Source organism: Loxodonta africana, chromosome 2 (genome assembly GCF_030014295.1).
Source record: "Loxodonta africana isolate mLoxAfr1 chromosome 2, mLoxAfr1.hap2, whole genome shotgun sequence".
NCBI lineage: Eukaryota > Metazoa > Chordata > Mammalia > Proboscidea > Elephantidae > Loxodonta > Loxodonta africana.
In genome coordinates this window covers 70,073,619-70,086,118 of record NC_087343.1, presented here as the reverse complement: position 1 = coordinate 70,086,118, position 12,500 = coordinate 70,073,619, and the positions used below count along the sequence as shown (strand labels likewise).

Here is a 12,500-nt window from a genome sequence, read left to right as displayed (position 1 = left end):
CTGGAAGCTCAGCTGAAACCTGTCCACTGTGGGTGACCCTGCTGGCATTTGAATAGCAGTGGCAGAGCTTCCAACATCACAGCAACACACAAGCCCCCGCAGTAAGACAAACTGACAGGCATGTGGGGGATTTTAAGCATACAGGCACTTTAATCTTCTGGTCTAATCAGTCAGTAAATTTATCACTTAGATTTACAGTTATCAAAATTAGAATGACTGGAATCATCTAATATAAACTATACTCATCCTAATTTAATCTTTGGCTAAGGGATATACAATTTAGAAACTATCGTATAGTAATACTGGTTTTTATGTGTGGTTCATAGAACCAATCGAATTTTGTAATCTTCTCCATGTATGTACTTAAACTTATTTTCATTTCTCAGCTAAAGTCAGTACCAGTTTTTCTGAAAGGATGTAGAGAGCAAAAAGAACATCTTTAAAGCAACTATGTCTAAAAAATGTTGACAATAAATAACATCCTATTTTTTTTTATTCTAAGAAATATTATTCAGGAAATAAATTTCATGTGCTAGAGTTCTTTTAATGTGACTGGTGAAACATAACTTATCATTTTTTAAGCTATATTATACCAGTGCTTTAACAGGCAATTTATGAGCTATAATTAGTATGGAATAAAGTAGAATTCTGTTTTAAGTTGGTATAGTTTAAATTGTTATTGTGTTAGCTATTTATGTTAGGAATTTGTATTAAAATATTTCAAATGTCTACACTTTCATCTGTGAACAGCTATGAATATTCCAGAAGTAGTAACTTTGCTTTATTCTCTTATTTTCTTTTTTATAGCTATCATTATTAATTATGCAAGCAAAATATTTGGCTGCTGAACTTAGTCAATGGCAGAAAGAAACTCCCAAAAGTAAGATTCTTATTTCTCTTTTTGTGCTGTACACAAATTAATGGTAAATACATTTAATGATCACAAGAAGAATTACAAGATTCATTTGGTCTCCTTGAAATTGCCTAAATTTCATTGATAATGGGAGGCCACCCAGTCTTTTCTTCCTTTATACACATGTTGTTTATTTTATTATTATAGATGAACATATCTGTCTAACATTAGATTATGATAACCTTGACCATGGTGACATTATCATAGTCATTCCTGCAGGCACTACTTTATGCTCAGTACCCATTGTCTTCAAGTCGACCCTACTCATAGCAACTCTATAGGACAGAGTAGAACTGCCACATAGGGTTTCCAATGAGCTGCTGGTGGATTTGAACTGTCAGCCTTCTGGATAGCAGCCATAGCTCTTGACCACTACACCACCAGGGCCCCTCATGCTCAGTAAAAAAAAAAAAAAATGCTCAGTAGAAGCTATAAATTCTTTAATGAATGAATCTTACTTAATGAAAGGAAACAGTTATTTAATTTTAGATATTTATTGACATAAGGGCCACATAGATTATATGTATGTCCAACCAGGCCAACTGTGTTTTTGCTTTTAGTTGAGAAACACAAGATAGCTTAAAAATTTGTATCTGTATCAACAACAAAAAGGCAAACACCCCAATTAAAAAATGGACAAACAATTTGAGTAGACATTTCTCCAAAGAAGATATGCAAGTGACCCATATGCACATGAAAAGATGCTCAACTTCATGAGTCGTTGTTGTTGGCTGCCATTGAGTTGACTCCAACGAATGGTGATGCCATGTACAATGAGTTCGGACCATTATGACCCATAATGTAGTAGATTGGCAGACCTTTCTTCCTAGCCTGTCTTAGTCTGGAAGCTCTGCTGAAACCTGTTCAGCATTATAGAAACATGCAAGCCTCACTGACAGATGGGCGGTGGCTTCTTTTGAGGTACATTGGCTGGGAATCGATTCCAGGTCTCCTGCATGGAAGGCAAGATCTTTACCCCTGAATCACCACTGCCCTCTACATTAGTCATTAGGGAAGTGCAAATCAAAACCACAATAAGATACCATTTCACGCTCTCTAGGACGACTGTTGGAGTCCTGGTGGCTAAGTGGTTAAGAGCTATGGCTGCTAACCAATGGGTCGGCAGTTCGAATCCACCAGCCACTTCTTGGAAACCCTATGGGGCAATTCAACTGTATCCTTTAGGGTCTAGAGTTGCTATGAGTCGGAATCGACTCAACAGCAATGAGTTGAGGATAGCTATTATTACAAAAGGAAACTCTGGTGGCGTAGTGGTTAAGTGCTATGGCTGCTAACCAAAAGGTCAGCAGTTCAAATCCGCCAGGCGCTCCTTGCAAACCCTGTGGGGCAGTTCTACTCTGTCCTGTAGGGTCGCTATGAGTCAGAATTGACAGCAGTGGGTTTGGTTTTTATTATTACAAAAAGAAGCCAAGAAGATCAGAAAATAGAAAGTGTTGGCAAGGATGTAGAGTAATTGGAGCCCTTGTGCATTGCTGGTGGGAATGTAAGATGGTGCAGCCATTGTGGAAAACAGTTTGGCGGTTCCTCAAAAAGTTAAACAGAATTTTCATACAATCCATCAATTCTTCTGTTAGATACATACCCAAAATACTTGAAAGCAGGAACTCAAATAGATACGAGTGCACCAATGGTCATAGCTGCATTATTCACAATAGTCAATATGTGAAAACAACCCCAGTGTCCATTAACAGAATGCGATATGTACATACAATGGAACATTATCCAGCCATAAAGAGAAATGAAGTTCTGATACATGCTACAACATGGATGAACCTTGAAAACGTTATGCTGAATGAAGTAAGTCAGACATAAAAATGAGTCAGACAAATATTAAATGATCCCACTTGTATGAAATATCTAGAATACGCAAATGCATGGAGACCAAAGTTTATTAGTTGTCACCAGGTATTGGGTAGAGGGCGAAATGGGGAGTTATTGTTTCAGGGGTACTGAGTTTCTGTTTGGAGTGATGAAAAAGTTTTGGAAGTAGGAAACAATGATGATTGCACAACATCATGAATATAACTAATGCCACTAAATTGTATGGTTAAAATGGCAAAATTTTTGTTATATCTTTAACCACAATAAATTTTTTTGAAAAATTATCGTTGTAATATCCAATTAGCAGATATTTTTTCTATTTTAAAAGCCTAAATTTTTGTGTGTCATATATGTCTGTATTTGTTGTATAGATTATGCTCTCTTTTTTTGTATGTGTCTCCTTTTTTCCTCCCCTATTGTCTATTTTCCCCTTTAACCCCTTACTTCCCTTCTTAGTCTCCTTTGTAGGCTTATCCTTCTCCACCCCAAGGAGCAATCCTAGGCTATCTTTTCTCCTCATTCTCTTCCTAGACAGTTTCATCCACATCCTTGATTTTAATTTCCATATCCATGCCAATGTCCACTATTGTTCCACATCTTCACTACCACTTGTTATTGTTAGTCTTTTTGATTTTAGCAATTCGGGTGGATATGTAATGGCATACAATTATGATTTTAATTTGCATTAAACTGTTTATCCTTTTGCCTACTTAGCATGAGTTATACAGTTTGAACATCTCAAAGGCTGCTCATACTCAGCTGTTAAATAGTGGTGTTCTCCAGAAGACTGTACTCAGCTCTTTTTGCTTCTCAGACTCTACATGTTATACTAGCATTATATTTTTCTCCCCCATGTTTATATGTTACATCTATATTAATGATTTCCAAATCTATATATCCAAACTGACTTCTCTGCAACATGAGACTTATATATCTACCTTCAAGACATTTTTTCCAAAATGTTCAACAGATATCTCAGACTCATAAAGTGAACTTCTCTGTATTCTGTAACCCACTGAATGGAATCTGTTTCATCAACCATAAATTTAAGAGTCCTCCTAGATTCTTCTTTTTCATATATAACCAGTCGCTAAATACTAAACCACACTGCCACAGGTTTGCTTTAGGCCTTCATCACCAATCCGCTGAATTATTATAATAGACCTTTCTCCCCTTAATTGGAAGTTTTATTGTAGAAATTGGGGTCTCAAGGTTATAATCAAGGTATCAATTAGGACAGGGTTCTCACCAAAGTCTGGAGAGGGATCTACTTTCAAACTCCCTCAGGTTGTTGGCAGAATTCATTTCCTTGTAACTGTAGTGATTCATGACAGCTTTGTTACGTGTTTTTGCTCTCTCCATTGTTCTTTCTTCCTGACTCTCTTAGTTATCAAATACTGCTATAAGAGAAATACCACAGATGAATGCTTTAACAAAGAGAAATTTATTCTCTCACAGTCTAGAAGGCTAGAAGTCTGAATTCAGTGTGCCAGCTCCAGGGGAAGGCTTTCTCTCTCTGTCTGCTGTGGAAGAAGGTCCTTGTCATCAATCTTCCCTGGTCAAGGAGCTTCTCAGCACAGGGACCCTGGGTTCAAAGGATGCGCTATGCTCCCAGTGCTTCCTTCTTGGTGGTGTGAGGTCCCCATGTCTCTCTGCTCAGCTCTCTCTTTTACATCTCAAAAGAGATTCACTTAAGATACAACCTAATCTTGTAGATTGAGTTCTGCCTCATTAACATAACTGCCACTCATCTCATCTCGTTAACATCATAGAGATATGATTTACAACACATAGGAAAATCATATCAGATGACAAAATGGCAGACAATCACACAATACTGGGAATCAAGGCCTAGCCGATTTAACACACATTTTTTGGGGGGACACAATTCAATCCATGACACTCACATTCCAAGATGCCTTCTTTTATCATTTCCCTTCTATTTCAAGAACTGTCTTTCTCCATTCTTCTAGGGTAGATTTGCTGGCTGATGTATTTTCTTAGTTTTTTTTTTTTTTCCCTTGTCTGAGAATGGCTTTGTTCCTCTTTCATTCTTTAAGGACATTTCTACTAGATACACTATTATAGGTTGATGCTTCCTTTCCTTTAGCAGTTGAAGAATGTTGTGCCACTTCCTTCTGCTTCCCTGGTTTTTGATGAGAAATATGCTGCGACTCTAATTATTTTTCCTCTATAGGGCAAGCATTGTTTTTCTCTGGCTGCTTTCAAGATTTTTTTTTTGTCTTCAGCTTTCAGAAATTTAATTATCATATGTCGTGACGTGGATTTCTTTGGGTTTTTCCTGTTCACTCATATTCTTGAATCTGTGAGTTAATATCTTTTGCCAAATTTCAGCTGTTATTTCTTTTAATACTTTCTCAACCCCACCATCGTTCTCCTCTCCTGGAATTCCAATGATGCAATTGTTAGACCTTTTTTTTTTTTAATAATCACACAAGTCTGGTCATTTTTTTTTTTTTTTTCAATCCACTTCTCTTTGAATTCTCAGATTGGGTACTTTTTATTGTTCTGTCTTTAAGTTCACTGCTTCTTTCCTCTGGTCTCTCTATTTTGCCGTCGAACTCATCCACTGAATTTCTTTCTGTTTTAGTTATTGTATTTTTCAGTTCTGAAATTTCCATTTGGTTCTTCTTTATATCTTTTATTTCTCTGCTGAGCCTCTCTATTTTCTCACTTGTTTCAAACATGTTTATATTACTTGCTGGAGCTTTTTTTTTTTTTCCGTATCCAACTATTTATTTAATTCACAACCTCCTCAATATGCTAGTCAAGCTTAAATAAAAATTCATCACAGGACAGATACTCAGGGAGCCTGGATCATTATTACTTGGATTTGAAGGAGCAAAAAAGTGGGCACAGTCTCCACAGCAGAAATCTTGGTGAATGTGAAGACATGGGATCCATCACTCATGTTGAAAAAGAACAGTCTTCCCACGTCCATATCCAGGAAAATGCCCACTTGGCGCAAATTGGGGTCCACACAGAGTTCCAAGGCAGGTGTGATGCTGGCAAAGAAGTAGCCCCCCTTTCTCAAACCCACTGTCCAGAATCCACGTTCTGTAGACAGCTGAATGTTTCCTCGTCGATGAGTGGATTTTCTGCAAATGCCCAGATCCCATTCTTGGCTTGTTCCCATGACACCTCCCAGTAATGGCGGCCGGAGGTGAACCAAGTGGAGCCCAGGACACGCAAGGCATAGTCAGACCTCTCCACACACGCAGTCAGCTGGTGTTTGAAACACCGACAGTGGACTGTCCTCAGGTCAGCAGAAATGGTGAGGAGGCTAGGAACTTTTTTTTATGGCAGGTGCTTTAAAAAATTTGTCAGATAATTCCAACTTATGTGTTATTTTGGTTGAAGTGACTTTTAATTGTATTTCTCATTTAAGTTCAGATTTTCCTGGTCCTTGGTAATTTTTTATTATATCCTGGACATTTTAGATATCATGTTATGGGACTCTGAATCTTATTTAAATCTTTTGTTTTAATAAGCCTTCTCTATCATTGTGCTGGAGTCCTGGTAGCGCAGTGGTTAAAAGCTACAGCTGTTAACCGAAAGGTCAGCAGTTCAAATCCATCAGCTGCTCCTTGGAAACCCTATGGGGAAGTTCTACTCTGTCCTATAAGGTCGCTATGAGTCAGAATCACCTCGACGGCAATGGGTTTTATCATTGTGCTGGCAAAGAAAGGGAGGCATGACTCATGACTGCCAGATGGGGGTAAAGGTCAGGTTCTCTACTCAGCCTTCTTTGAGAATACAGGGAGGGGATCAGGAATGCTTAGTTACTGCTGGGTAGTGGTGAGATTTCAGGCTCTTCAGCAAACCTCTGCTGACATCACCCTAGCTGGGAAATGTAGGGATGTCTTGTTAATGCTTACACATGGCCTCTACCTACACTGCAGTTCAGGGAAGGACTCATTGTCACTGAACGGTGGTAAAAGTTTTAGCATCCCACTTAGCCTCCTCTGACTCTGACAGGGAAGGGAAGTAATTCCACATTACCATTGGGTGAGGGTGAAAGTCTAAGAAGCTCATATGGTCTCCACTAACCCTATGGAGAAGAGGGGTACTTGTTACCCCTGGGCTAGAATAAAAGTCCTGACTTCCCATTTAGACTTCTCTGATATCATCCTGGTGGGAATAGGGGGATTGCCTCATTAAAAATGGGCAAAATTGAAAGTCTAGAATTTCTACTTGACCTTTGCTGATGGATAGAGGTATGGCTGTTTTTTCGATGATGTTTGACTTGGGTAGGGGGATGATTTTCTATATTAGTTTTCTATTGCTACTATAACTAATTACCACAAATTTAGTGGCTTAAAATAATACAAAGTTATAATTTTACAGTTCTGGATATCAGAAATCCTAGATGGGTCTAACTGAGCTCCATTCCTTTCTGGAGACTATAGAGGAGAATCTGTTACTCGCCTTTTCCAACTTCTAGAGGCTGTCCACATTTCTTGGCTTGTGGCCCTTTTCCATCTTCAAAGCTGGCAATGACCAGTCATGTCTTTCTCATATCACATCACTCTGACATTTACTTTTCTTCCTCCCATTCTCACTTATAAGGACCCTTGCAATTGGGCCGACATAGATGATCCAGTATTATCTCTCCATCTCAAGGTCACCTGGTTAGCAACCTTAATTTTATTTGCAAACTTAATTCCCCTTTGCCATGTAAATTAATATTCACAGGTTCTGGGGATTAAGATGTCTTTGTGGGCATTTTTCTGCCTACCACATTGTTTGAACATTTTCTTTCTTGCTAGTTTGCTTCTTTCCTGGTCCTTTGACTGGAGAGAGCAGACTTTGCTTGGTCCTTTTTCTGTCTGCTGCCATTTGCATTTTCAAGTTGCTGTCTTCTCCAGCACCTAGTCCAGAGTATATGAGGCAAAAAGAACTCTCCACCATGTTGCTCCTCAGGTCCCAATGTCTGTCTGCCTTCTTCTCTTTATGTTTGTTTTATGTGTAAGCCTAGAGTTTTTAGCTGTGCTTTTTTTTTTTTTTTTTTTTTTTTGATGTTAGGAATAGGAAGAAGTATTTCTTTTCTATCATGGTCCTCAACCAGGAGTTTTCAATCATGTTTATCCACTCCCCAATCCTCCCCACCTCATGCTGTAATATTTAAAGCAAATGACATAAATATTTCAGTATGTATCTTTAGCAGATAAAGACTTTATTTAAATATAACTGTAACAGCCTCAGAAACCCTATGGGGCAGTTCTACTCTGTCCTCATGGGGTCACTAGGAGTCAGTATTGACTTGACGGCAGTAGGTTTATACATATACGTATACACATATGCACATACGTACTTGTACACATACATGTATGAAGGTTATTTTTGTCATTGCTAATTTATGAGAATGGGATCATATCATACACACTATTCCAATCTTGGAAACCCTGGTGGTGTAATGGTTAAGAGCTATGGCACTAACCAAAAGGTCAGCAGTTCAGATCCACCAGGCGCTCCTTTGGAAACCCTTTGGGGCAGTTCTACTCTATCCTATAGGGTCGCTATGATTCAGAATCGACTCAACGGCAAGAGGTTTGGTTTTGGTTGTATTCAGCAAAACCTCTTTGGAAATCCTTTCTATTTATCTGGTATAGCTCTAATTCATAATTTTATTTTAAATGACTACATAATATTCCACAGTATGAATATAGCATAATGTATTGATTTCCATATTGACTAAGCATTAGCTTTGTGTCAAATTTTTAGCCACAACAAACAATAATCCAGTAAACATCCTGGGATTAAGGTTGCAAATAAAATAAAGTTTGCTAATCAGCTGACCTTGGGGAGATTATACTGGATCATCTGAGTGGGCCCAGTATAATCACAAGGGTCCTTATAAGTGAAAGAGGAAGCAAGAAAAGTCAACATCAGAGCGATGTTATATTCTTAAAAAAAAAAAAAGCCTTTATATTTTGGTGATTTTATCTTTATGGGACAGTTTCACAGAAATGCAATTTGATGGAAGGAAATGTGCTATTTTGAATTTTAATAGAAGATGCATATTCCTTACTAAAAACATTTCTATAAGCAATGAATAAGATATAGTAAAAGATATTAAAAAGATATTTTTTGTCAGTCTGATGAGTATAAACTGATATTTTAATTTTGCTTAGCAAAATTAAATGTGTTCAATCCTTATTCTTAGAAAAGCTTACCTTTTCTAATGACAAGCTATTTGAAATTTCTCAAATGACATGCTACTAAAAATTTTCAAAGCCATCTGCTTTTCTAGAGTGCCTGGCAACAGAAAGGAGCTTCCTATATGTACTTCGTAGGTCCTGTATTGGAAATGTTTATAGGCACCTCCAAGATGGTAACTAAAAAATTTCAATAAATGCAATACTCTAAAAATACAAAGATTTAAAAAAAATCTCCCTCTTGGCCAGTGTGACCAAGAGTATCATTTCAACATTCATTCATGTAAGCATTTCAACAAATACAACATTGTAGGTCCTAAAAAGATAAAGGTTTTAAAAAAAATTCTTTCCAGTGTAGCAGGCTGTGGGACTGGTGACCCTAAGCTAGATGGGTACTTGTCAAATAGCCTGTATGTTCAGTGATATGAGGACAAGGTGTGCCCATAGAGATGATCCTAATAAGAGAAATACCAATTAAAATTTCTCTGAGATACAATTTCTTATCAATCAGATTAGCAAAAACCCAAAAATTGGAAACATATTCCATTAGACTAGTTGTGGGAAAACAGGTACTCATACATTGCTGATGAAAATGCATAAGTGTACAACCCCTGTGGAAGGTAATTTGGCAATATCTAGCAATATTACATATGCATTTACCCTTTGATCCACCAAACACCCTTATAGGAATCAATCTCCAGAATACACTGGTGATAATCAAAGTAATATATTGATAAGTCTATTCATTGTAGCATTGTCTGCATGAACAAAAGATTAGAACAACCTAAATGTCTATCAGTCAAAAAACTGGTTGACTAACTATGGTACCCCAACACAAAAAAATAATATTCAGCTGTGCCTGGTGAATTTGAACTGCCGAACTTTTGCTTAGCAGTCATAGCTCTTAACCATGACACCATCAGGGTTTCCGTATATATGTATATATAGGATCATATGACTATAGAGAAAATATTTGAAGGATACTATAGATAGTTAACTTTGCTTTTGGGAGGCTGGAGAAACAAAATAAAAAAGACACAAAAATGCATAAATGTAATCACATGTATGTAAAATTATACGTAGCTGGCTATATATGTAAAGATGTTAAATAAAAATAATTTTGTAAAAACTGCACACATCTCATAAAAAATTGTATAATATGTAAACGTAAAGGAAGAGGGGTATTTTAGAAAACCACAGAATTCTTGATTTTTGAATAGTAAGCATATATATAAATTTGGTTTGTTTTTGTTTCTGTAGTTACACCCCTGAATGAAGATGTTCTAGCAACATTAGCAAAAGAAAAGGTAAGTCATTTAATGAATTGGTAGTGACTCCAAATAATTTATAACTAAAATAGTTATAGGTAAATTAATAAGAAATACAACTAAATCTCTTTAAAACTATATTTTTAAAATTGCTGTTTTAATTGCACTAAATATTTTAACAGATTTGAATTTTGAAATCATTTTTTAAATCAAAACTATTGCTAAAGTTAGTGTTCAATATGCAAACCTTACTCTCATAACTAATATTCAGTTGATTAAGCTCTTTTCATAATAAAAAAAAATTAAACATTGCTAAATGGCTAAACACATACATATCATTTCAAAATTTAACACAAATGTTAATAAAAGCATTTTTAAAAGCATAAATCCATAGGGTCAAATTGTGGGAGAGAGGACAAAAGGAAAGAAGTTAACAAGTGTGGAGCGTGGAAAGAGATAATTATCTCTGTGCCTCGAGACAGAAATAGTATGAAAGGAAATTATCTGCCCTGTAGAATTAAAGAAAGGCTTGGGATTTGAAACAGCCTGGTACTATACAACTCATTGTTCAAGCGCGGAGCTAAAAATAAGGAACGTCCTTTAAAATCAGAATATAGAGCTATGACACCTTTCCAGATCACTCTCTCTTTCATAATTTAGGCACTTTACTCTTTACCCACACGCCTGAAGAGCGTGAGGCTCTGGACTCAGGGACACCAAGTTGGGTGTTTAATAGGGGCATACAGGTCTAAAATAAGAAAGATTGTGTAATGTATTCATTTTGAGTGGTGGAACTACAAGCTCTTTTTCCTGCCCTATCTCCAGAGCTACCAAACCCTTTGCCATCGAGTTGATTCCGACTCATAGCAACCCTATAGGACAGAGTAGAACTGCCCAATAGGGTTTCCAAGGAGCACCTGATGGATTCGAACTGCTGACCTTTTAGTTAGCAGCCATAGCACTTAACCACTACACCACCAGGGTTTCCTCCAGAGCTACAGTCTGGTGTAAACATAGATTCAGACAGGGGATAACTAATCTTCCCTGGAGAAACTAAATAGCCCAAGAGACAAGATCTATAATTAATATTTGGGGGTTCCCTGTGAGAAAGCAGGGTAGCTGCACGTCCAAAAGGCCCATTCATAAACACAGACTTTTCAGGAGGTTTTTGAGTTTTAAATATGAATGGCCAGCCAAAGATCACAAGGTATTTGAGAAATGCTTCCAAATGGAAAGGCAGAAAACCAAAACAATTGAACAAAGACTTAAGGAAATAGAGAGAATTTAGGGAACAAAAGAAAATATGAATAAATAATGTCTTCAGAGTGATAAAAAATTTGAGTCCACAAAACAGCAGAATGCCAATAGAAAAAAAGATCACTTTACACCCACTAGGATGTCTATAATCAAAAATACAGAAAATAACAAGTATTGGTGAGGATGTGGAGAAATTGGAATCCTCATAGACTGTTGATGGGAATGTAAAATGGTGCAGCCACTTTAGAAAACAGTCTAGCAGTTCTTGAAAAGGAAAACATAGCGTTACTATAATAACCAGCAGTTTCACTCCTAAATATATACCCAAGAGAAATAAAAACACGTGTCCACACGAAAATTTGTACATGAATGTTCATAGCATTTTTCATAATAGCCAAAGAGGAAGCAATCCAATTGTCTATCAACTGAATAATGGATTAAAAACATATAGTATATCCATACAATGGAATATTATTCAAAAATAAAAAGAATTAGAGTACTGAAAATGTGCTACAACATGGATGAAACTTGAAAGCAGTTTGCTAAGTGAAACCAGCCAGTCACAAAAGACCACATATTGTGTGATAACATTTATATGAAATGTCCATAGTAGGTAAATCTATAGAGACAGAAAGTAGATTACTAATTACCTAGGGCTAGAAGTCGCGGAGGAAGGAGTTTGGAGAGAAGATGAGGAGTGACTGCTAATGGGTACTACTAACAGGGTTTCTTTTATGTTCTAAAATTGATTGTGCTGATGGTTGCATAACTCTGTGAATATACTAAAAAGCATTGAATTATATACTTTAAATGAGTAAATTGTATAGTATGTGGATTATATCTCAATAAAGCTGTTATTTTTTATTTTTATTTTTTAATATTCAGTTTTTAGTGAAAGTTTACTCAGCAAATTAGGTTCCCATTTAACAATTTCTATACATACTGTTCAGTGTCATTGTTTACATTTTCCATGTTGTGTCAACATTCTCATTTCCATTCTGGTTGTTCTGTTTCCATTATTCTTGCTTCTCTGCCCCCTCT

At 36.7% G+C, this 12,500-nt stretch overlaps 1 protein-coding gene across 3 annotated transcripts in view; it reads left to right on the top strand.

Moving 5' to 3' along the window:
- CENPK (centromere protein K) overlaps positions 1-12,500 on the top strand; it is a 52,255-nt gene that overhangs the window by 21,348 nt on the left and 18,407 nt on the right. For all 3 annotated transcript variants that reach the window (XR_010318623.1, XM_064272605.1, XM_003408063.4), the window contains exons 4-5: positions 808-880; positions 10,195-10,241. Coding sequence is in view for 2 of the 3 variants with exons in the window: in XM_064272605.1 (XP_064128675.1) it covers positions 808-880; positions 10,195-10,241 (120 nt within the window). In the remaining variant the exon portion in view is untranslated. The remainder of the gene's footprint in view (positions 1-807; positions 881-10,194; positions 10,242-12,500) is intronic.